We start from the raw sequence: 26581 nt of genomic DNA on the forward strand, positions 1-26581 counted from the left end.
AGCTTTGCTTTACACTTTGGAAGAAATCATCCCTCCGTGTGCTCAGTTTTACTGCAGGCTTCAACAGTGAGTTGATCGAAGTTGATCAAGTTTTTCTTTTTCCGCAGCGAGTCCTTCGGCCTCGGTTTATCCGAGGGACAATCGAGCAAGCGTTACTTCAAATGCCAAAGACTTGGCAGAGACGGAAGGCTTCGTTTGATTGTGCGGTGGCGTGTGCGCCGTGTGCTTTGTGGAGGTGCAGCCCCCTTATTTGTGGGGCTTTTTTGGTGTCTGCTTGACAACTAAACACAAGCCCCTGTGCCAAACAAATGGGAGCCGTGCTGCAGCGAGGGGGCGGCCTGTGCCCGAACGCAGAGACGGGCACTCTGTGACAGCTGCTTTCATCTTATTATTCCTCCTTCACACTCAAGGATTTTTGGTCCTTCTAAAGTGTGTCGCTCCTTCCTTCCTCTCCCTCGTTCCGCTGCCCCCCCCCTTTCTTTCTGTCACCAGGCAGTGATTGGCTGTTATGACAGAGCAATCGCCGGGCTGTCAGCCGCCTCTAAAGCTCAGTTTAATTACTCCTTTTCACTAACGTGACACATTCGCGCACAGATGCACGCAAACGCGCAAGTCACCCACAAACACGCGTGCCGACATGCACACGCGCCACACTGATGCTTTGCTGGCAGTATTAAATCGAAAAAAAAAGCTATTGTGACTGAACTTTCCGTCAGCCGCTCTACTTGACAAAGTGGACCCCCAGATGTTTGTCAGTGTCGGTTCTCTGTTTCCTCAGCGCGCCTTTGAACAGCGTTGTGTAGGGTTTGTGAAGGGCCGGCTGCTCCTGAGTGTGATGGGCGCCGATCAATCGCGCCCCCCGCTGTGCCAGGCGCTGAATAGCCAATTAAAGGCATTGAGATTGAGGAGATAATGGAGAGGGTGATGTGAAGGATTGGCTGTTTGATTAAAGGAGCATAAAAGAAAGACGGGGAAAAAAGAGGACTCCGAGAAGCAGAAGCGGTTGCCGTAGTTGGTAAATGTTTAATATTATGCGTCGTAAACTTCACAGCGATCGCTCTCTGCCTCTCCCTCCTCGTCGCTCCTCCAGATAAAGATTCCCTAATGGATGTCTTCAGTTCTGCTTCCCTAAGACTCCAGTGCACTGGATTGAGACCTTAACTGATGGAGGAAAGCTACGACAGATGTACAGATTTCTGAGGAAAGGGGGGGAGACAAAGCGAAAGCCCTGTCACATGTGATGCCAAGCTGTCTGCTCTGCTTTTTCAGCTGCCCAATCTTCTTTTTCCATTTCATTTCCCTCTTCGTCCTATTCTTCACTTTCTTTCTTTTCCTTTTTCACAGCAGCCACTTTTGTTTTTTGTTTTCCTGCCCTTCATCTGTCCTTCATCATCAGGTCTACATCTTTGCTGCATTTCTGGGTGTCTCCCTCCAGTTGCTCACTTCAATCTTCCTTTGTCTCCTATGTCCTTCCTCATGCCCCCCCCCCCCCCCCCCCCCCCCTCTCTTTTTCTCCAGGCACCCTACCATACGACATCAAGATAGTAATCGCTGGGAATCACGAGTTGACCTTTGACCAGGAGTTTATGGCGGACCTCATCAAACAGGACTTCTACTACTTCCCGTCGGCGTCCAAACTGAAGCCAGAGAACTACGAGAACGTCCAGTCGCTGCTTACCAACTGCATCTACCTGCAGGATTCTGAGGTCACAGTGCGGGGCTTCAGGATCTACGGCTCCCCCTGGTGAGTCACAACAATTACTGCGCTGGAAACCACACAATTCCATGACGCTACTGTCACCAACTGGATTGGTTTTACGAAATATATTGGCAGATATATGGATCGAAATGCCAATAGAACCTTTTATTAGGTGTTGCTGTGACAGGTTAAGACAAATTTCATCCTTGATTGCTGCTGCCCACAACTTCTTACAAACAATTTTCTCGAAAGGTCAATCTGTAAAGACCATGTCAGGCTGCAATGCATCATTTGATGCCCATATACTGTAGCACACTGCAGACGTGAAGTGAGATAATGGTGCATCATCCCTTACTGTGACAACCTGCCTGTAGGCTCTAGATGTGTCTTCCTTTAGGCTAGATGATACCACTGCAGTTTATATTTTGTGTGTGAGTGAGTATATAAAGAATATAGTTTCTCCAAATTTATTTTGCAAACTCAAGTCAGATCACACTATAGTTTTTACTCATGCATTTTCAAATTGTGAGTACTCTGGATTTATACACCAACCAACCCCATGGCGTTTCTGCAAGAAACTTTGGATCTGCAGGGCAAAAGTGTGCATGAACGCAGCCTGAGTTGCTAAGACATGAATGCATGTCAATTAGAAATATGTGTTTATGAACACGTGTGTTGCATGTGTTCTTGGTCGTGACTGCTTTACACACGTGCCCCCAGTGCTGGGGAATTGTTTTGCAGTGAGTTATTTGCTCAGGCCCCTGCGAACGCTTGCCTGAGTTAAACCAGGAGGCACATAAAGAAAAAAGGCAGGGCGAGAAGTGAGAAACCCCATGGAGGGCATGAAACAAAGAGCCTGGCCCCGGCTGGCTGGCATAATGGGCACCAGTGCATCTGTGTGAGCGAGTGAGCGAGCGAGTGCGATCTGAACGTGAAAGGGAGAAACAAGTGGATGGTGAGGAACTGAGCGATGGAGGACTGAGCGAGTTTAATGGCTTGTGAAACCAGATGGATGGAGCGACGGAGGGAAGAAGTGGCAGACAAATGAGATGGAGAACAAGAGGAGGTGACAGACAGTGGTGCATATTGTTTGACTGGTTCACAATGAGGTGCAGGCAGCACCGGTCGTCCTAACGGAGCTTCAGTGGCGCGTGGAGGATGTACTTTAACCTTAGAGATATATAGAAGCTACGGTTTAAACTGTGCGAGACGTGTCACAGATACAAAAACAACTTCTCTCTTTCTGCAGTCTTAACGTTTGCTTTGTTCCCTTCTCCACTCTCTCATTCTATCACTGCTCCATCAGTCTGTCTGAGACCTCCACTTCTTCAAAGCAGCATCCATTCTGGTTGAGTTTTTGAGCTGAGGAGTTAAATCCCAATTATTTTTAACATCTGCCTTTTGATGGACATGTTTGCAAAACGAATGTGCATTTGCTGTGACCTATAGCATAAATGGTGGGGATTCACGGGGCACAACCACCTAAAAACAATGCTTTTTAGTTATAAACCAGTTGAGTTCATCTAATGAAGAGTTTTTTCCTACTAAAAATGTCCAGTGAACAATATGGGGGGAAAAAGGTTCCGGCAGAACAACAGTAAATGTCACAAAAAAATCAAACATCATTGTGGGAAGGTAAATCCATGCATTACAGATAAACACAGGGAGTTATTTTCTCTGAGAAAAAAGCGCGGAATGAGAATTGTTCAATAAAATCGTTATAGACCTCAGTGTTCCGTGAGTCAGGTTTTGTCCCCCAACAAATATTTCCTTTGATTTTATATTAAAACTATACAACTTTGCATGTGGAAAAGTACAAGTGACATCTAATGCAATAAAAATCAAATCCTCTGAAGCTAAAAATAAATATTCTTTAATTAAAACTTGCTGTAGTAGAGTCTGTGACAGAAAGACCCCACACAGACTGACAGACAGATTGTGTCAAGCTTTTGTTTTGTTCTTGGTGCTTTGGTCTCGGTCCTCCTTTGATGGTGTTTCTGGGTTTCTTGGTTGGTGTGACATCACTTCCTCGTTTCAGTGCCCGTCTTTTATCATGCTCTTGGCTTGCACCATGTGCCATACATGCATTGAAGGGCTTCTCTCCACATGTCTGTCCGTTGGATGTGTGACACGTCACCTGTGTCAGGTCTGTCTTGTCTGAACTTCTATGTGTTATTCTGTCAGTTTCCATCGAACCGCGCGTCACGCTTTACTCCTTTCCCTCTGCTGTGTCTCACTACTGCTACGTCTTCTACCTCCTCTCTCCACTCGAAACTAGTCTGAAACTGGATTCACCCTATTTACAGTGGTCACATAAAACACACATGGTGCTGCTATTGCGATGACAATAATAATAATAATAATAATAATAATAATAATAATAATAATGACAATAACAATAATAATAATAATAATAATAATCCAGTGTGTTGACTAGTCATTTATTAACCTTACACCCCTAGTTATTCCTAATCCATAATTTTGTCATAAATTTGCTTATCTTGCCTTGTTAACTTGTGGTTGCCGCTATTATTACAGTAACTCGTTCAATAGCTGATGCCATGTAACTGAGGCATGATGTATGCTGCAAATCATAATTAATTTATCACGAGTATCACTATAGCACGTGTAAAATCCCAAACCGTCCCACTTTTCCTGCTGCACGTCACAGCACTTGCTATTTTTAAGCTGCTCAGCATAACAGAAAACCCTGATACAAAATCACTGCGTACACTTTAAGGCACTTTATGGCAGTAATTGAGTGTAGGCAGTGGAGATACTGTAGGTGTACCATAGCTTTGATTAATTTGCAAAATAATTGCAGTCCAAGTCAGATGGTTTATAACCGCAGCAATAACAGTAAACAACAGGAGCTAAAGGCGGTGAGTGAAAAATGGTCGGTAGCTATAATTAGGCTACCGTTTTTCACGAAAAGGAACAAACAATGATGCAAAGGGGGTGGGAGATGTCCAGTTGTTTCCAGTGTGCTGAATTACTCACTGTTAAAGAAGTTTTTAGAAAACAAAGCATAATAAGAGTCCTTCTCTTGTACTGTAACACTCCTGGACACCGAAATGAGGGGTCAGAAAGCACTTTCTCAAAAAGAAGAATTCATCAGCACAAGATTACAAATGAATTAAAACGAAGCGGCATAGTTTTACGACACTACACTTAAAGTTAAATATTACAAGGAGAAAATATCCTAGTTTGGCCAGCTGGTATCACAGATCTTGGACGCCGGGCCTCTCAGAACTACTCTCTACCCATAATTTAGCGGCTGAGCTTCTCGGTAGCAGTAAACCAATCTGGCAATCTCAGCAGATGACTTCTGAGTCATTATTAATAATGAGGCGCTCGGCCGGGACGTGCGGCTCTGCACATTCATGGCTCTGCTCCTCTGTGAACCTAAACGGAACCATAAGTATGCTCTTGGCGCTCTGTGTGATTTACTCATCATCGGCTAATTCAGAAATTTGTGTGCGATAGAAGTAGGCCTGCTTCCTTCACATTCATTCTGACCTTCTTTAAACAGACTGTGGGCTTAAAATCCACACTTTCTTTGACACAGTGCTGTCTCGTTGAGCAAAAAAAGTCTAAATATTATTAAACGCTACACAGCCACAGTAACGCTTAATGAGGGCCAGTGGGCAGAACTGTGCTTTCAGGCCCCTTGTGCCCCAATAAACTATAAAACAACCCGCAAACCAAGCAGTAATATAAAATGATTACTTTAACTATTCATGAGGTTAAGCAAAAATCAAGTTCTGACTTTAAAGGAGTAATAGCTGATTTTTGTTGGTTTCTGCTTCTGCAGCTACTGTACATCGTGTGTACATGTTGACCTTCATTCTTGAATGTCCCTTTGAACGATATACTGTAATGCATGATGTGATAGGCTGGAAGGTTTTGACTAATGTTAGTGAGTTTATGGTATGTTGTTATCTGTTTAGAGACGACAGTGACGATAGCCGCTAAGCTAATTCATTATAGCTGAGGTTATGACTGATGTCAACTAACACACACATAATTGCTGTCGTGTTCATATGCAGATTGACAGCGAAAGAAGCCAGTGAGGGTTCATCTACAATACGGTATGCTGAATGAGACACTCACCTTTTATACCACAGTCATGACAAATGTGCCACAGATTTCTGACTCCAAGGGCCAACAGGGCGACTGTTAAAATGGTGTTTTTATAGTTTGGGAATCCTAATATGTATATCATACTGCTCATTGAGAACTGTTGTCAGGGGTGAATACAGTGAGCATTTTGATTACAGTTTGTGATGCGCAAGACTGTGTCAAAGAGTAAATTACAGGGTGTGTGCTGGTAATAAAGGGCCATGATCACAGCAAGGTCCATCTGATGTGATATTTAAAGTTTATACCACTACTTACTGCCTGCTTCGGTCAGAAAACAAATGGAGTGTGACCACTCTGGTCCTTTAAGCGTTTAGCCTATTTTTCAGGCGGCGGTAGACACGGAGGGGCCTTGACGTGAGACTATTTAGCTGGAGGGTCTCTGACAGATGCTTCAAATAATTGAATTTTAAGGGGCAGCTCTAATAACTGAAACTAATGGGGTTGAGCATTAGATTCCAAATCCTAGGGGATGTTTTGGGTCATGATGTAAGTCTGATTAAAAGAGCACTGTGAGTTGGAGTTGTTGTCTCCAGCTGCGGTTGTCGCATCTTCTTAGTGCTGAAGGTTTGGTGTTTTGTCTCAGGAAGAGCCCGACATCCAGCACGTACTGTAGGAGGAAGTTGAGACGACTGGAGGAAAGAAACTACTGTAAGGGAACTAATGGGTTAAACCTCTTTCAATGTTTATAGTGATTACACTCCCTAAAGAATGTAAGACAAGCTGGGGGTCGTCTCATTCACAGACACAAGCGCAGCGATGAGACAAAATATTCTGTTTGTCGATGGGGGATTTGCACAGCGGCAGGGGAGAGAGAGAGAGTGAGAGACCCTTTTTTCTGCTTTAAATGAAAACGGCAGAAATGTATCGCTCCCCACTGCTCCATGTGGAATAATTAAGGACGGAGATGCAAAAGACTCCTTAATTAGATTTTTTAATTATTGAGGATTCACTTCTCCTTCTATAGTGGCCCAATTAAGAAAGCTCATCAAAAACTAAAGACATGAAGAGAGGCCGTTTCTCCTTCTCCTCCTCCTTCTCCCCGTTCCCTCACTCTCGTCTTCCACCTCCCTCTCTTGACAGAAATGGACTACCTGTGCACTGTTTGATGGCTTGTCCTCGCTGATGAGAAGGAAATGGAAGGGCCGCTCACCGACTTTAATTAACTTGCTTGTTTTCACAGCCCTACTGAAAGTGAAGGCGGGGGGGGGGGTATGTTACAGAAGGAGAGGAGGTAGGATGTGGTGGCACTGCGGAGCTTTTCCTTCAGTGATAATGAGTCTAATGATGGTGGAGATGACGTGAATGTAATTTGACCTTCTCTTTTCCGTCTCCGAGCTTCTGCAGTTGGCTTTGTTCCCTCTCTGATGAGCAGGGACTTCAGAAAAGTTTGAATCATGAAGAGAAAACAATGAATGAGTGACTAATCCAACTTCTTAAAGGACTCTGCCGCCACACGTTTTAGCCCATTAACTACAAATTGTGTTTGGTTTACGTTACTGCCAAGCATCTCCCAAAGCATTCTTTCAGTTTTTAGACTGATTTCCTGCCTTTCCAGACAACGATTGGTTTCACTTCATTTCAGGATGCCATGAAAATCGAGTTCTGGAAACGCAGGTAGAAAGCTAATCCATCACAGCAAACATTTTAGTGTCTGTTGTTTTGTACCACTGTCAGGCAGTGCTGTGTTTGCAAACTCAGGCTACTTTTAAGAGCAGTTCATTTAGGGACAGCCTAACGTATGACAGGTGAAATATGGTCCATTCAGACGTTACACCCCTGAGCAAAATTCCATTGCTCATTCCTGGTATCCACCCTGTTACAGTTAAGCAGTTCAACCGTACGTATTAGTTATTTACTTAAGGCCCAGCAGAGGTTGTCCTTTCTGAGACAGCACAGGAAGTTCAACCTGCGGCTGCTGACCATCTTCTACACGGCCATCGTTCAGTCTGTCCTCTGCACCTCCATCACTGTGTGGTTTGGTTCCGTCACCAAGCAGGACAGACACAGACTGCAGCGGGTGGTCCGGTCAGCAGAGAAGATCAGTGGGACTGAGCTTCCATCCATTGAGCACCTGTACCGGTCCAGACTCAGGAAACGGGCTGTCAGCATCACTGACCCCACACACCTGCACACAAACTGTTTAAGCTCCTCCCTCTGACAGGCGTCACAGAGCTACAGCCACCAGAACCCCCAGAACCTAGCAGAACCAATAGAACCAATAGAACCAGTATAACCACTAGAACCAGCAGAACCCCCAGAACCAGCAGAACCAGCACCATGTCTCACAGACATAAACATAACTGTGCAATAACCACAGTTGAATGTGACACAGCGAGCTGCAGTTTATATTCTTCATTTGTTCATTTTTGGTAAATAACTATTATTAAAATTGTAATTTTAATTTTAATATTTTTTTTTGTCACAACAGGGAACAAAGACGCAGTCACACCACACGCAAAATTGTCCATTAAAGCTGATTGATTGTGATTATTTGACCATTTGTAAATTCAGCTTGTGATAATCAGGGCACCATGGAAATGGACCTATTAGACGAGAGAGTAGAAAGGGGGTGGCGTGTTGCTTGGTGTGTAAATGACATGTGATCCGCACAAGCACGTACGCTCAAAAAAATAATCACGCCTGAAACATGGACTTTATGTAACTTAATTACATGTACATTTTCCATGTAATTTTATCACATCAGTTTATGTAAAATAATTACATAAAATAAGATAATGTAATCACTTGTGTTTTCTGCATCTGATCCCTCACTGCTGCTGTCACGTTGTCAGTTCAAGACCAGTTTAAGCCATCAGAAAACAAAGTTTCTCTAAAGGGATCAATAAACTAGTTCTTATCTTATTACATTTAGATATTTCACATAATATGAACTGATTGAAATAGTTAACGCTAATATGATCATGTATCATTACCAGTACACCAGGTATTTAAACAAAACACAAGCATTATGTGTAAAATTGCATTAAATTAACGTATCTAGTTGCGTAACCCTACTAATGTATATAATACTTAAAAATTATAAATATGTTTTATTAGGGGCAAAAATGATTTTTTTGAGTGTAATGGAGGTCAAGTTACAGATTTTTCTTGAGCGTAGTAGTTGTGTTATGTCGAATTCTATCGTACATGGCTGAGCTTTACTAACAGAGTAAGCAGCAATGTAAGAAATCGAGGTTTGGGTGGCGCCTGAGGTAGATGTGATGACAGACGTCCACAAAGTAAAGAAGGAGGAGAAGAAAAGTCAGCCATTTTTTGTGGGAAACGCTGGGACTAATCAGTATATTTGCGTATGACACCACGCACTGTAGAGTCATATAATGTACCAGAACATAAAAGAGCAGATAGAACGTAAAGTCATATTGGATTCGGTGCTGCTTCAGGCTGTGTTACTGACTGCATCTGTTAGACCGGTCAATGAGAGTCAACAGATTTTCAGTGGGAGCGTATCGCTCATAAGTTGGATGTTTGTTTTTTAACCAGCAGCTGCCTGGAGGAGGTAAATACAGTACAGTCAGCATTAGTGGCCTGTAACATGCGGCACCGTGAGCGCTGTTCTTCACACGTGTGCAGGGACTTCATGCTTTTCTGGGCCTCGTCACCAGGGCCCGCACTGAATTAACATCCGGCTCACCGGGGGACGCTCACACACCCCCGTCCCCTTCCTCTCCTCCCACCCCCTTTCCCTTATAGATCCTCCATCTCCCATCGTCGTCCCAGTAGCCCCTCTAGTCCCGCAGGACCCAAATAAAGTAGCCTACGAACACAGGCATTAATAAATGGGTACTTAGGGGGTTGGTAGAGGGAGGAAGGGAAAAAAGTGTCCTACTTTAACACTTGTCACTTTGCCACCCTTCCTTATCTGCACCCCCCGCCCTTCTTTTTATCATTCTACTCCTCCATTTAATTTTTTTCTCTCCTAAGTGCTGCCAGTCTTGCAGCCCCGTAGCTGAATAAACAGTTATGGAGGCAAGGAGAGCAGATGAGAGGACATTTACTGTGTCGTTTCCCTGGAGGGATTCCTCTTTAAATTACCTGTTAAATGGCCTCCAGGGGCAGCACTTCGACGTGGTCTGCTGTGCGTGCATGTGTGTGTGCGTTTGTGGGTTATGGCATGCTACAGGGCATTTTCCACCATTTCACACATGCCTTCCCTCCCTAAGGCATGTGCTATTGTCAAGAACAGAAAAAAAGAGTGGGTCCTTATGTTCCTCCCTCTGTACACGCGTATCCCAACCTCTTGTGTTACTGTAGTTCATGAGGGTGTCGCTGGGGAGTCAGGAAGCCTCGGACCGGAGCCTGCGGAACCCCTCCTTGGGAAAAAGCAGCAAACCAAACCATTCTAAACACAGCTTCATTTATGACAGCAATTTCACCCAAACAAATGTGTTCGCTGCGGAAACGAGGCAGATTAGCTCGGATGAATCCAAGTGCATCACAATGAGCCTTTCAAGCAAGATAAACGTGTGGATGCATTGAAATTGAGCAGCGGCTCTGTGTGCGTGTGTGTTCAAAGCAAATTGTCAGAATCAAAGATTTGCATAAACTCGCACTCATAATACGAGGCGTTGTTTTATTAGGATGCGTTGTAATTTACTCATGTATATGTATTCATGTTATTTTTATAAATGTTAATTTACAGTAATGGCTGCTTGCCTAAATGCATATATGAATATATTCTGCTGTTGGAGGAAAATGTGGTTAACTTTCTGCTAACTGCCGCGTTTTGCTGACGGGTGAAGATGCTTATGCTGCATTGCAGAGTTGGGTCGTCACCAAACAGCGCTGCTCCCTTCAGTTTTACTTTTGTCACTGTTTTTTTACAGGCTATGTTTTTGGCTTTACAGTCCATTGGTGAAGTCCAAACTCTGGTAAACAACCACAGAAGGCCTTGGGTCCACAGGAACCTTCTTTGTCTAAGCCATGACGTCTACTGCTTAATTCTGATCCCATTGATCCATACATCTCTAATTTTATGATCATTTTTCTGCCATATTGAACATTTGTGCCAAAGTTTTGAGTGCAACTGAAAAGCTGTATTGCACCTGGGATGGTCCCACGTAAAACTTATGCAAGTTCTCCTCACATAGTATTAAATCACCCGCTTCGGATGTTATCAGCCATTACGAATGGGCTGATCAGAACTTATCAGCGCATTCGAATGGGCCAGTAGGTGCCTGCTCTGCCTCCTCGCGAACAGCTAACAGCTAGCTAAGTTGCTATGTTAAGCAGCTTTAGAGGTTATTGTGGTTAGGGTTAGGGCTGGATAACGGGTGGGGGGTTCAGGTTACAGTTAGCTAACACAATACCGCTAGCTACTTGCTAAGTTATGCTCGCTAATAAATCAAAATCAAAAACTTCGATCCTCCCGTCGGAACAACAACCGCTCAACAGCGCCCCTACTGACTCTGCTGGTTAAATCATCCGAGCCGTGATCAACCTTACGGATCATTGACAACGATCTACCGCACCTATTCACCGCTGCCAGCAGGTAGATGGGCACCTACCGGCCCATACGTATGGGCTGATAACCACTGATAATGACCATTGAATGGCGTGATAACGTCCGAAGCCGCTCATTAAATTGGTACTGTTCATATTGAAGTACTGTGGAATATTATTTACTAGTTGGTGGTGTAAACATCCCGTGTTTCATCTTTGGTGGAGAACATATTTATTTACCTGTGGGGTGAACTGGTACGACTGGTAGTTAAGTCATCAAAATAAGCTTGACGGCCACACATGGGGCCATAAATCAGATTTTCCTTTTGTTCTTTCTAACATCTACACGTTTAGAAAAGCTGATTTTTAAACACCAAACTGACTTAGAGCTCAGCAGAATCTTTTGCCGACTTTCCCTCAATGACAAGCTAACAGTGTGCCGCTGGTTCACAGCGCCCCCTACAGCGTTGGCGAACAACGAAAGAAACAGAATGCTTGCACTGGTTGGTAGCTGTAAATGGCACAACCACAAACTTATTATCACTGTAATCACACACAAGAGTTGTTGGATGAGAACAACTGCCTGCTAGTCTTTTTTTCCCTTATCTTCGCTGCTCACTCAGCCAGAATAAGTTGTTCCTAAAAAATACTTCTAGACCTTAAAAGTTTTTTTTTTTTGATTAGATGCTACATGTACTGACGATTCTGGTCTATTGAGACCAGTGTTTCTGCAATTGCACTCTGCGTGTCTTTGTTTGTAGATTTATTTTTCTGCTGATTGCTGCACGTCAAGACAAAAGAAATTTGTTTAGAAGACAGCGAAGAGAAACAGTTAATCAGTCAGTGGCTTTTTTCTACTTAGTATTTAAGGGTGTTTGGGTGGATTATTCCATTAAATCTAGTAAAGTAATTTCTTAAAATATGTTTTCTTATTTAAACTAACAATATAAAAATAATAAAGAACAAGAAATGTAATAGTTTGTCAGAAAGCTTGTTTTATTGTGAATTAACACAATAGTATTGAAATTTATATTTTAAAGCCCAGCTTGGATTGAACAAGGTTGTTGCAAGTAGCATGTTACCTATGACTTGCTCCATGCTTCCCTCAGGGCCTCAGTCAGTCCCTTCTGCCACACTGGCTACCAGTCCTCACCACGCGCCCCAGCTACATACTGGAAGGGGGAACACCCTGCCTGCCTCCCCTCCTCACGTCCTGCTACCCACCAAAGCACCCGCGAAAGCACCTCCACATCCTGTAACAGGCCAACAGCTCGGGATGATCTGGATAATCGATTTACAGCACAGGGACAAGGAGGAGACAAGTAGAGAAGGAAGGAGGGGGAGGAGGTGTGTGTGTGTGTGTGTGTGTGTGTGTGTGTGTGTGTGTGTGTGTGTGTGTGTGTGTGTGTGTGTGTGAGAGCGAGAGAGAGAGAGAGACTCCCTCCCTTTTTTCTATTTTCTGTTCCTTCCTTTCTTCTCCGCTTCACCCCCCTTCCTTCTCTCCACCGGAGAACTTTGAAATAATTTGCGTCTCGTGGGTTTTTTACACATTCTAATTTCCAACTAAATGGGACATCTGTTTGAGAAAAGGAAGATTTGCCACGGTTGCCAAGGCAACTATCATTCTGAAAGAAAAAGGGGGGGAAGCAGGAGGACGTTGCAGCAGGAAGGCAAAAAAAAGTGCAACAGCTTTTATGGGCAGAATTAGACTTTGGTGGAATATTATCCCTGCAAGACAAACAGCAGCGGGACCTCCTCTCCGTCTCCGTCTCCCCTCCCGTCCCTCCAGTCCCTCTTCCCATCATCCATCTTGTCTCCCTTTATCACATCTCGTTCCATTTTCACTCTTCTCCCACTGTCTTCATCGACTCTTTTTTTCCCTGCACACATCCCTCTCCCCCCTTCCATCCCCCCACTTTCTCTCCCATTCTCTATCCCTCATGCTGCAGCATCATCAGAAAAATCAGTGTGAAATCTGCCTCCAATTAGAGGCCTGAACCCCCCTGTACAACCCTCCGTGACAGCTTTTCCACTGTCTGAGACGTCTCATCCGCCGTGCAGAAGCCCACCTCACACTCCCTGGTAATTGGTCATTATTTAGAACAGGAAGGGACAAATATGCTTCCCCCAGCGCTTCTAAATGTGAGTTAAACGGCCCTTCATTATGCCTGAGCTAACAGTAAGGACTGGTGTTTTTTGCGCGGGCGGGGATGGAGGGGGTCCTGGGAGTTGTGTAAAATGTCACTCGCAGCAGCCCAGACACGATAAGACAAGGTGGGGAGGGTTTCCTCCCCTTCTCCTCTCTGTGACATTTTCCAGACGTTTGCTTGAAGGCACACAGTCTCCGGCTGCTCAGAAAACAGGTGAATCGGCGGCGGGTCCGTTTGTGCCACGCTGAAACAGCGCCGCATGGTCCGATGAGGGGAGGGGGAAAGAAATGAGAAAATAACAAAACGCTGTATTCCGTCAACAGCTGCAGAGCACCAATTGTTTGTATCACTGTCAACATTATTCAAGGAATCGATTGGCGGCCGCCGCCGCAGCGGATGACTCTCGGCTGGTTGTCCGTGCGTCACGTGAAATACTTTTAGAAAACAGGTTTTGAATTGAGCTCTTTTTCCTGGTCCCCGGCTCTTCATTAAAATGACAAAGAAACAAGCAGCACAAGCAATAACATTGAAATCTTTTCTGGGTAATTGTTTTCCCCTTTTAACAACGCAACCATTGGCTAAAATGCATTCAGTCTATCTTCAGGTCCCAGGTAAAATTCTCTTACTGCATGACCCTCGAAACCAAGCTGAAGCTAAGTTGTTGTTTTAATCCTGACATTTATGTTGGTATGAGTCAAACATGACCAAGTATAAAGTTACTGAATATAGTCGGACTATTATGATATTTAAACTGAATTTGTGAACAACAAGGCACTCTGGGTCGTCTGCTGGTCTGGTTACCACCACCATGTATTAAGTGAGTGGACTTAAATTAAAATTGTCTGACTGACTTGTCTGATTTCCTCTCAGATTTGTCAAGGCTTGAAGATAAAAAACACATTCAAATAAATGTAGCGTACTGTACAAGTGTACAAATGATGCTGGTTTAAGAGTGTCATGAAGCAAAGAGCCTCGTCCCCATCCCTGCCCCTATCCTCGTCCTCAGCCTCGTCCTCAGCCTCGTCCTCAGCCTCGTCCTTGGCTTTGTCCCCGTCCTAAGCCTCAGCCTCAGCTTCAACCTTGTCCTCAGCCTCTTCCTTGTCCTCGTTCTCGCTCTCGTTCTCATTCTCGTTGTCGTCCTCAGCCTCAGCCTCTTCCTTGTCCTCAGCCTTGTCCTTGTCCTCGTTCTCGTCCTCAGCCTCAGCCTCAGCCTTGACCTCAGCCTCATCCTCGTCCCTCAGCCTCGTCCCTCAACCTCCGCAGGGACTCCTGCACTCATCCTCTGCTCCTCTTTATGTTTGTCGGCCCATCTGTCTGTCTTAGGATCACTCCCTCCTCCTCCTTCTCCTCGTCCCTCCTCAGGTTTCTGCACACTCCATTCGAGAAGTTGACTTTGATTTGTATTTTGTTCCTCTAAAATTCTGTTACGCGCTCCGCTTTGGCCGATTAGCTAGTTGTTAACATTTTTCCACGCCGCCGCTGCGTCCCTGCGAGAGTCGTCTCCGGCGGGAGCTCATTATCGCCGGGCATGAAGTTGACTGCCAGGGTCCCGACTGATTTGTCACATCCCAGTTCTCCTCGCTGCCGAGCCCAGCAGATTGGGGGTGTTTGTGTGTTGGGGGTCTGCTGTGGTTTGTCTATGACTGCTTGCTCAGGGGAGCGTTGCAAATCCTTGATTTTTTTTATTTGCGGCCCCTGTTTATTACTGTCGTGTTTCCTGACAATAACTCTCATCAGAGCAGAGGGGCGACGGCTGCGTCTAGGGCCTTTTCCGCGTTGGCATTTGTCATGCGGCCGATATTGTTTACAGTGATTCGTACCTTTTTATTTATGACTCTGCGTCGCTGTGAAATGGAAATGACTGGAGCCCACTTACTCAGTGCACGAGATGCACTGTGGAGGAGAGAATCATCAACAAAGACAAAGATTTACGAGCCAAAGAGTCGTTTTTCAGCATGTTGGCCTCATCAGCGTGTAGATCGATTCATCCAGACGCCTGACACCAGTTTTATTGAAGTACTCCGTGTCAGCAATGTACGCATTACTAGATTTTCTGCTTTCTTTGCATTTAAATAAGAACAAAAACTGCACATTTACAGCGTGGCTTTGAGATGAGGTTGTTCTGTGCAGATGTAAATGAACAAATGACAAGACAGACTTGTCTAAAAGTTCTTTATCTTTGACTAATTCAATTCAGGTTATTTATATTCCCCTAAATCACAGGAAAAGTCATCTCAAGGCACTTTCCACCATAAGGTTTATGGAGTTTTTACAGTTGTCAGCTGTTGTTGTTCTTGGCCTATTCTGTCTATGTTGCTTAATGCACCAGTGGTTTCCTTTTCGGGGCCTTGTCAGTTACTGTATTACTGCAGTTCAACACACTTTGCTTGCATGGAGGGGCTGGGACCCTGGTTTTCACTGTCGATTCAGGCGATTCAGGACTCAATCGGCGAAGAGCTGGATCACAAGGCAAATCCACTGAACTGAGCTTGTGAACCTTTGGAAGGAGGCACGGAATCACTTTTGGCTATCTTGACATCAAGCTTGTCGGCTGAATGAAAACAGTGGGTGAACGGGAGAAACGGAGAGAGAAAAAGAAAGGGGAGAGCATGTCAGGAAAAGCAGAGGAGAGCAGGAACAGGGGACTCAGCTATTCATCTGTCACTAATCCCGTGTAGGATTCCTTCCCTCTGCTTGTCCGGTGACTACCCCCCCCCCCCCCCCCCCCCCCCCCCCCCCCCCCTCTCTGTCTGTCTGTCTCGCCTTCATTCCTCTTGTCTTTGTTTGGCAGCTTTTTCTCTCAACTCCCGTCCTATTCCTCCTCAGCATCTTCCTCTTTGTCTGCCTTATTGTTGTTCCTCATTCCAAAAGCCTCCCTCTCCTCCTCTTTTTCCCATCAAACACCCCCCACCATCCATCCCTGTACGACAACAGCCTTTCCTTTTATTAAAAATGGGAAACATCAGGGAGACTGAGACCTGTCGTGTGTGTGTGTATAATTGACATGTACTCAGATGTGATGTTTCAGCGTTTCTGCAAACAAGCAGATTTTACAGTCTTGGGGATCTTGGGACGGATGGATAGGAATGCAGTGTAGATGGATGGACAGATGTGGTAAGTGAGAGAAAGATGGTGTCACGGTGGTGCAGGGAGGCAGCTGCCAACCACAGCACTCACTTGAGACACGGTGTGTGCGGAAAGTAAATAATTAATAGGTTTGAGGATTCATACAAGAGGATCAAGTCTTATTTTTTTACACCCTGTAATTATCATATTGACATTACGCACTGAATTAGTATCATCTATCATTTGAAAGCCCTATGAGCCCAAAAGACTTTAGTTGCGGCAATGATGACGTTGTATAATCGTACCCTGGCCGTATCCTTTCTGTATGCCGGCTCAGCATTCGTATAGTGAACCCAAAGTCAGTTGTTGTTTTGATTGTTGATGATTAATTTGACTTCCTGCATGACAAAACCTCACATTTCTGAGCATCTCTTCACCTATTTTCAACCTCTGGAGCCCCAGACTTCCCTCTCTAGACACAACATCTCATGGAGGTGTTGGAAAGGGAAAATGATCGATCTAACAGTTATTCTGCAATGGTACCTTATCTATATGTACAATATTATTATTAGAACCCCCATAATATTAACTATTTACAACCTGCAGGAAAAAGAAAAACTAACATGCTGAAACCCAGACATTCCAATAACAGACATCAACCACATCACAAGAATCCCACAGAGCAAATCAACAAGAACTATTTAGTCGAGTAACAAGTCCATAGATGCTTTTTTCTGGAAATAGTTCACACATTGTCCAAAAATGTGGAAAATGATGAACTCTGCGACCAGCCTCCTACCAAACCGCAGGGGATGTACGGGAGCAGTTGAAAAGATCCTCCAGGCTTGACTCATGGCAGCTTGTTATCCGTCAGCCCAACCAGACCTGGCCTGCATCAATGCAATCGCGACCCACTCATTAACTTTACACAACCACAATCATATTTACAAAATCATTCCCCATTATAGCTTTAACAAAGGTCCTCTTCGTGCCCAGGCTTCTTCCTGGTATGACTGGGAGAGCAGCGGTTCTACTCTGAGCTGCCTCCTCTGACAACAAAGCTCATTGTGATCTTGTCTCCTCCACCTTGTCATGACCCACAGCTTATTGTAGGAATGCACTCGCCTGACCGGCAAATGGAGAGCATTGCCTTTTGGCTCAGCTTCTTTACTATCAGTACATTTTCTGATCCATCTGTCGGATTCTCACCCTCCCTCCTTTCCTTCTTCCGCCTGTGAGAAAGATCCCACAGAAACCCTCCACTTGATGCAGGAACTCTCTCTGAACCAAGCCAGTGCTATGCAGTCAAGAACCATGGCCTCGTACTTGGAGGGAACTTCAGATTCTCAGCCTTGACCGATTTCCTTTTGCCTTTACTTTGTGGTACAAGGTGTGTGTGTACAGTAATGTACATTTACAGGATGCGTCTGAAAAGCATCCTGGAAAGGCTGTAAGGACAACGGTGTGCGCGCGCACACACACACACACACACACACACACACACACACACACACGCACACACACACACACACACACACACACACACACACACACACACACACACACACACACACAGGACAGAGGAACACTCGTATCTCAGTACTGTATCTTCTCGCTGTTTCTTTGATGAAGCTCGCTTGCTCTCCTGCATGTGTGTGTGTGAGTAAGAACTAGCGAGATTGTGTGTGTGTGTGTGTGTGTGTGTGTGTGTGTGTGTGTGTGTGTGTGTGTGTGTGTGTGTGTGTGTGTGTGTGTGTGTGTGTGTGTGTGTCTGAGTGAGTGAAATGGACAGATGTCCCCACTCTCTGTCCCACAGATGGGGTCTGTGATGCCATAGTGTCCTTGTCCAGAATTCACAGGATGCTTGGACACACACAAGCAAACTGAACCCAACTGGGCCCACTGCTGTGCAAGTGTCTGAGTGTGTGCACAGAAAGAATATAGTATACAGTAAGACTGCATAGATCACGTCTCAGGCAAACTAGTAAATCCTCCTGCCGCGATTAGCCACGAGCCTGCTGCACTCGTAACTCACATGTGTGACATGCGCTCACAACAGCCGCACTAAGGCTGGTTCCCCTATCGCTGAAAATGTGTGTGTGTTTGATGTGTGTTCAGCAACCTGCTGGGAGTTACATAAGTCACACTGAGGGCCAACATGTCTCCAATCTGTGAGGTGCAGGGGGGGTTAGGACACAATTACAGCCACACAGGTGGAGGCAAGGCCACAGGAAGGGCAGATAACGGAGCACGGACTCAGGTCCAACATGCCGCACGCTCTGCGCACCTCATCACACACCTGCATGTGTGTTACCTCTTTACCACCTCTGATTTCCACTGGCGGTGCCACACAGTTGTTCAATGCTGTTACGATTGACAGGAATCAAAGATTACGGCGCATTTAGGTGCTCTAATCTCATACGCATTGCTTTAAGTTCTGAAATATCAATAAAAGTAAAAGGGTAAAAAAGTATGTGGCGAATAAAAAGAAACAGCGCCACAACAATGAATGCTGGGAACTCGATTAACATTTAGTTTCTCTAAAAACTATTGGAAGGTCATTTCTTTCATCACTTTTGTTTCTTGTTTTACTATAACTTTCATTTATTATTAATATTTATTTTAGCTTCATCAGATCACCGTCGTGGGCCTGTAGGAATCAACTGTTCATTCAAAAGCATAGCTCCTTCATAAGTAGCTAAAATGGGACAATAATAATAATATTTTTTAGCAATTATTTAACAAATAATGTTCTAGAATAGTCATTTAGGGTTTGAATGATATAACATGACCTTCATCAGCTGACCAGCTGTCACACACACACACACACACACACACACACACACACACACACACACACACACACACACACACACACACACAGCGCACAGGCCAGTTTCTGTCACATATTTAATCCTCCTTATTGCCAGTGTCAGATATACTCTTCCTCCCAGCGCTGTCTTCTTCCTTCTCTCGCCATCTTCACTTCATATCTTCCTCTTTCACTGATTCTCCTCCTGCCGCCAACACTCTCTGCTTCCATTTCGCTCTCTCCCTGTTCATGCACATGTCACTTACTCTCTCTAATATTTGTTAGAATTTGAAGTGTGTCTTTTGCATTGTTAATTCCCCCCCTCCTCTGTTTTGCACTCTCGCTGTCTCTCATCCTGTCTCTGTACTCCTGCTGCTATTGCAGACCAACTTGCAGCCCACAATTAAACATCAAAGTCTGTGTGTGAATGGGGATCTGAATTGTGTGTGTGTGTGTGTGTGTGTGTGTGTGTGTGTGTGTGTGTGTGTGTGTGTGTGTGTGTGTGTGTGTGTGTGTGTGTGTGTGTGTGTGTGTGTGTGTGTGTGTGTGTGTGTGTGTGTGTGTGTGTCTGCACTGGTTTTGAGTCACAATAAATAATTCAGCTGAAGAAACCATCCTTTTGCAACATCTGAAACAACTGGTTCTCTGTCTGTGTCTCTCTAACTCGGGCTCCCGCTGCGCTGCGCGGCCGACGCAGTCAAACTCTCGCATGCTTTGTTGCGTTATTCCACAGGTTGTGTGAGCAGAGAAGCGCACATACACACACTGTCATTCGCCTGCCCGCGTTCACACGCGCCACTGTCTACTGCAGCTAATCCCATTGTGTGGGAGTGAAGTGGTTGGGCCATGGAAGACCCTGATTTAACGTATCATCTCTGTGAAAAACATTGTGAAATTGATTGATTTAGAAGAGGAATGTTTTATATAGGATGTTTTGCAATGTATTTCTGTTCATCCGTCCGTCCATCCGTCCGTCCGTTTGTCCGTCCGTCCGTCACTGGGGAGGTGTGATCACCAGTCTATCACAAACACTCACATCTACTGTACAGGCAATTGAGATACACTATTCTCATAAAATGCTCAATTAAGTCAAGTATGTCCTAAAGTCAGTGTGAAACCTAAATATGCCTTACCAATGTAATGCATTATGTCAACACACTGTTTAATTTAGGACAGGAGGAGACAATGAAGGACTTATTTGAAGCATGATGCAATTACAGTTCAAAATTCTGCACAATCTCCATCCCTTTTGACTTCAGCATGGACTGTCGCAGGCAATTGTTGGAGCTGCAGCTCCTGGTTTTCCCTCAGTCACGTCGGGTTTCAAGCCTCCCTCTGGAGTCTTCTGTGGACGACCAGTCGGCAGTTTAGCATCAGCAGCTTCACAGTAAAGCTCTGCCAGATTGAGGGAGTCCCAGTGAGCAGCGGGTTCTCTGTACAGTCATAATCCAAGCTTGGCCAAGGAGCATTTTGAATGGGGCTAAGTTAATCAAAGAATGTACAGGGACTGGCATTGTAAATGGACAAATAGAGCAGTAGAGGGACAGCGCAGATGAATGTACATTTGGTTACACACACACACATACCACATTTGTGTGTATGTGTGTGTCATTCTCGCCATGCTCCACTCCCACCAGCCTGTTATTAGGGTTGTTAAGTCATGAGTAGTTAATTAAATCTAGCAGAGGTGATCATGGCTGGCTGTTTTCAGTGCGTCGGTGCGTACAGTGATTAGCATGAGGCCTGTGTTACGCATATCTTGTTACAGTAATCCTCTTTAATCCTCTTTAATTGTCATTCCTACCTCTCCTTTCAACGTGTTCATTCATGACCTTATTTATTGGGCAGCCTTTGCTACAGTGGTGAGTTAATGGTTTAGCTGTGTCATATTTGGACACCTCATGCTTGTGGCCCTCTTTGAGTTATTTCACACATCCAGATTCTTACTTGGCCACATCAAAGAGCAGATTTGACTTTAATGCTGCTTCTCACCCAATCAGACACCAATGGATGCATTTAGCACATTTCATGAATGAATCCATCAATCATAAGGCCGATGGGTTGATTGCTCTTCCTCCTCACCTCACTGCCTCTTTAAGGGCCAGAGACAGCACAGCTCTAGTCCACTCCTCCCAACTAATGAGTTCCTCTATTTAACCTTTTGTTAAGTCAAGAGTCAACACACTTTAACACCATGAGATTTCCATGGCTGTTCTCAATAGAGTTGAAGGATCTGCTTTTGTTTGCATTTATTTCAGGCACTTTTCTGAATATTGTTGCCATTCTATCAATACATTAAATCCCATAAAAAGTATTTTATCATTTGTTTCATATGTATGTTGGTCGCATCTAATCTCTAGTGTGTTGACGTCAGCCCAGAGATGACTTAATAATTCTTGGAGATGAGTCAGGCCATTTCACAGTCACATTAATATATATGTTAACATATATATATATATATATATATATATATATATATATACATACATACATACTGTATTGTGTCAGTAGATATATATATATATATATATATATATATATATATATATATATCTACCATATATATCTACCACACCAGACAAGACCCAAGGTGTAGACTGTGCAAAGAGGCCCCTGAGACGGTCCAGCACATAACTGCAGGGTGTAAGATGCTGGCAGGCAAAGCATACATGGAACGCCATAACCAAGTGGCTGGCATAGTATACAGGAACATCTGCGCAGAGTATGGACTGGAAACCCCAAGGTCAAAGTGGGAAACACCTCCCAAGGTAGTAGAGAACGAGCGAGCCAAGATCCTGTGGGACTTCCAGATCCAGACTGACAGAATGGTAATGGCGAATCAACCAGACATTGTGGTGGTGGACAAAGAGCAGAGGAAAGCCGTAGTGGTGGATGTGGCAATACCAAGCGATAGCAACATCAGGAAAAAGGAACATGAGAAACTAGAGAAATACCAAGGGCTCAGAGAAGAACTGGAGAAGGCTTGGAAGGTGAAGGCCACAGTGGTGCCTGTGGTGATCGGAGCACTAGGGGCTGTGACCCCCAAACTGGAGGAGTGGCTACAACAGATCCCTGGAAAAACATCCGAAATCTCAGTCCAGAAAAGTGCAGTCCTAGGAACAGCAAGGATACTGCGCAGAACCCTCAAGCTCCCTGGCCTCTGGTAGAGGACCCGAGCTTGGAAAGTGGATGAGACCACCCGCGGAGGGTGAGAATAGAGTGTGTATATATATATATATATATATATATATATATATATATATATATATATATATTATTGCAGCACTACTTTGTTTTGATCTGATTCCAAACTCAGCTGCTTGCTGCCAAGGTGGAGGACAGCATCAGAAGGGGAAATGTTGAGAGGCTAAAAGACTAGAGACATGTGATAAAGACATCAATTAAGAGGAGTTACAGCTGATTAGACACACAAACTCTAAAACAAACAACACTAACCAGTTAAATTGGCCTTTCTCTCCTGTTCTTAACAAAGGTGTATGTGTGTGTGTGTGGTGTAATATTATTATTAATGTAATAATAATAATAATAATTTCTCATTTTATGCAAATATACATTTACAAATATTCACAACACAGTAGTTGAGTACTGCAGGTTGGTTTTACCTTTTTTTCTGTTGTTCTTGGGTGTATTAATCAAAATGTATGTCTTTCTTTGTGTGTGTGTGTGTGTGTGTGTGTGTGTGTGTGTGTGTGTGTGTGTGTGTGTGTGTGTGTGTGTGTGTGTGTGTGTGTGTGTGTGTGTGTCCGTGCTTGCTGTGAAATAATGAAGTAATGGTTGTGCTTTTTTCACATTGTGTAGCTTGAACATGTGTCGGGGGATTGGCTTTTTCAAAACACAAACATCTGTTTTCTCCTTCTCCTTCCCCCAAATACCACCCCAGCACATTAACTCCATCTTTAATATTCTCCACGCTTCGCCACCAATCTCCTCCTCTACGTTACTGCAAATCAACTGGTACCGTTGTAATCCCTCACAGCGTCCCGATACAATTTGAAGAATTACATTCAGTTAGTCCCGGGTTCTGCCTGAAGCAGTCACAGGAGCGCTTCTCCCGAGGAGGGAGGCGACGGTCAATCCCCTCGCGGGAGATAATCTCTTTTTTTAGTAACTCTGATGGAGACGCCTACAGTGGGCTTTCTTGGCAATGGCGCACGCTGTGAAGAGGCTCACTGCAAAATGAGATATAACCCGTTTGAAAGAAGTGACGTCTTCCCTTTACAGGAGTGATTGATGGCGCCAAATTAAAACAAGCCAGGATGCTTTGTGAAGCCACACTGTAATCCTCGCTTGACACAATGATAGACTGGATCATCAGCATTTCAGGAATGCTGTAAGTTAGGATGTTCTTGTCTTTTCTCTTCGGATGTGATTTAAAGCCTGTTTAAAAACTTTACATCTTTTATGAAGTATGTTTTCTGAGCCTGTGACAGGAACCTCTCCTACATTATAATTTCAGACACCACTGAGTTATGTAATTACTCCAAACAGTCCCTTAGGTTGAGTTCAGTTGCCCCATTCATAACTGTGTGTCTCTCCATCTTCTCTCCATCCTCGTGAATCTCTCCGTTTATCCACCCCTCTGTTACGATAAACCTCTGAGCTGAAGGGGGGGGGGGGGGGGGGGGTCTCCTCACCATCTGTCCTTTGCAGCCTCTCCGTCCCCCTGTTCGCTGGTAGCGAAGCGGCACCATCAATCGCACTGCAACGCTCATTGCATTTTAATTGAGACGTCCGAGTTAAGATGGGCATGAATATTACATAACCGCCCCCCAGACCCCATTAATATGCTGAGGCCAGTCTAAATGTTTTAATATTTGTCGAGTAAATTATTGAAATTGTTTTTCGTGGCCGGCGTCGGATCATTCATGAGAAATATTTACTCTCTGATGTTCAGGATATGATGGAATTTTAATCACTCAGTTGAAATAGGATGTGATTCCCCTAGGTGTACGTGCACTGAACTCGCTCTTCCTGTGACCCCAAGGGCAGCACTTTTACCATTATTACTCAAAAAGAAAAGAAGGTACGGTAGGAGGATGTATGAGACAAGCATGCATTTCTATCTCTTCAGGCACTTATTGTGTCCCCCCCCCACACACACACACACACACACACTCTTATATTCCTGCCTCTAAGCATGTCTCACATACACACGTGCACACCAGAAATTATTCAAAATATTCCTCATCTGATGTTTGACTGAGCACAGACACGTCAGCCTGGGCCGCGGCAATAAAGTTGGCGTTTCAAGTGACTGAACTCGGCAATTTAAAAAAATAAAAGGACAGCTGCGCGGCAGCGGAGGCTCCGCGCACGCGTACGCACGTGCAAAGTGCATGGAGGAGGAAGATGGATCGGGGCACAGATTGTAAGTGACATGTTAATTTCTTCTCCGTCAGTCAACTTGCAGACCAGGCGTCCGCCAAAGAAGTATGGGACGCGAGGCCCATGCGGCGATCAAGGCTTCTTCGCTCCTCTCCTCGATGCCGTCCTTTTTCCTCCGTCTTCCTAGTCGCACACTGTTCAAGGGCTGACTGTGATCAAGGAGACGTTTAATGCACCCACCTCTCCTCACAGAGATCTGTTTGATTCTCCTCCCCTCATCCTCCACTAACACGAGCTTCGTAAGTGCTCCAGGTTCTTACCTGCAGGTCAGACCACGTGCAGATTAAAAAATGAAGACAAGAGTTGCATGAAGGGAAGCAGAGAAGGGGAAATGTGGAAAATCAAGGGCTTTGTAATGGGCTGATCCTCTCAGACACCCAAGTCCAGACTGTTACAGCCAGTGATGCTGCCATGTGTAGTTACTGTAATCTTCTGCCTGATGAAGGCCCTTTTTATTTATAGTTTACTTCCACGTTCATCTGCCATTTTGCTTTACATTTCTTGTGTTTCCGGTCAGTTATGGACAATCACTTACAGTACAACTGCTTTTGATATTTATTATATAAGGATAGGTTCTGATTTCTCTCATTGTTGGTCCATCATTTCTGATCTCCTCAGGTTGGTCAGTTACAGCGTAATTCTCACAGTTCAGTGTCGATCATGGCTTCACTCTTTGTCAGGTGGTTTTATTGTTGGCTTTCACGCCTCCCTGTTGCTTCTTGCGTCGTCCTCTGCGCTCTTTGAGTTTTCTTCTAGTTTTTGGTGCTGCCCTGCAGTGAATTGAAGTTCTGAGCTCATTTTCTCCTGTGGTGCATCGACTTTTAGCTATTGGTGTATTATGTGTGTCAAGCAGTCAGTTGTTTTAGATTTTCTTTATATTACAACTATTTCTGTAGGTTCATGCAATTTGGTCCTCTGTAAGGCTCTGTTGGTGTGTGAAGGTGTCGCGGAAAACAAAAAAGACCACACCTCTGTAACTGCATAGTCTACGTGTGTCACAACTCACCTGAGTACTGCTACTGAGATCAACTTTTCAATAAATGTCTGTACAACTGGACAAAAAGTTTAATAATAATATTATTATTAATGTAATAATAATAATAATAATTTCTCATTTTATGCAAATATACATTTACAAATATTCACAACACAGTAGTTGAGTACTGCAGGTTGGTTTTACCTTTTTTTCTGTTGTTCTTGGGTGTATTAATCAAAATGTATGTCTTTCTTTGTGTGTGTGTGTGTGTGTGTGTGTGTGTGTGTGTGTGTGTGTGTGTGTGTGTGTGTGTGTGTGTGTGTGTGTGTGTGTGTGTGTGTGCGTGTGTGTGTGTGTGTGTGTAGGCAGCCATGGTACTATGGCTGGGGCTTCAATCTGCCAAGGGGTCAGGCTTTGCTTGACAAGTGGAACCAGATCCCGGAGAACACGGACATCCTGGTTACACACTGCCCTCCGCTGGGTGAGATACACATTACAACACACACCTGCAGCCACTCACTGACACAATACTGTATGCTGTCAGGTCCAGCAGGTCAGGACCCAGGACCATAGCTTTAAATGTATGTGAACTAGGTTTGTCTGATAGGCAATAAAAGGCCACATGTTAACCACAAAGTATAAAATAAATGCATGATACATAAAAATCATATATGTTTCCACATTTCATTCATTATTTTTAGATTCAACACTAGGACAGGACAGTTTTGTGCCGAAAGACCTGACTTGAATTTAAATGTGATTATAATAGTTTTTTTGGACTGTGTGTGTATGTGTTTCAAATGAACAGGCATATTGTTCCCCACTCAACCAACCATATTGATCATCAGTGACGGGTTTTCAAAAGGCTG

At 44.4% G+C, this 26581-nt stretch overlaps 1 protein-coding gene across 1 annotated transcript in view; it reads left to right on the forward strand.

Annotated features, from left to right (window-relative positions):
• Positions 1–26581, forward strand: part of mpped1 (metallophosphoesterase domain containing 1) — a 53307-nt gene that overhangs the window by 17813 nt on the left and 8913 nt on the right. Inside the window, exons 4-5 of the mRNA XM_029160286.2 lie at positions 1519–1744; positions 26078–26193. Of these exons, the coding sequence (XP_029016119.1) occupies positions 1519–1744; positions 26078–26193 (342 nt within the window). The remainder of the gene's footprint in view (positions 1–1518; positions 1745–26077; positions 26194–26581) is intronic.

The sequence above is a fragment of the Betta splendens genome, chromosome 9, assembly GCF_900634795.4.
Source record: "Betta splendens chromosome 9, fBetSpl5.4, whole genome shotgun sequence".
Classification (NCBI taxonomy): domain Eukaryota; kingdom Metazoa; phylum Chordata; class Actinopteri; order Anabantiformes; family Osphronemidae; genus Betta; species Betta splendens.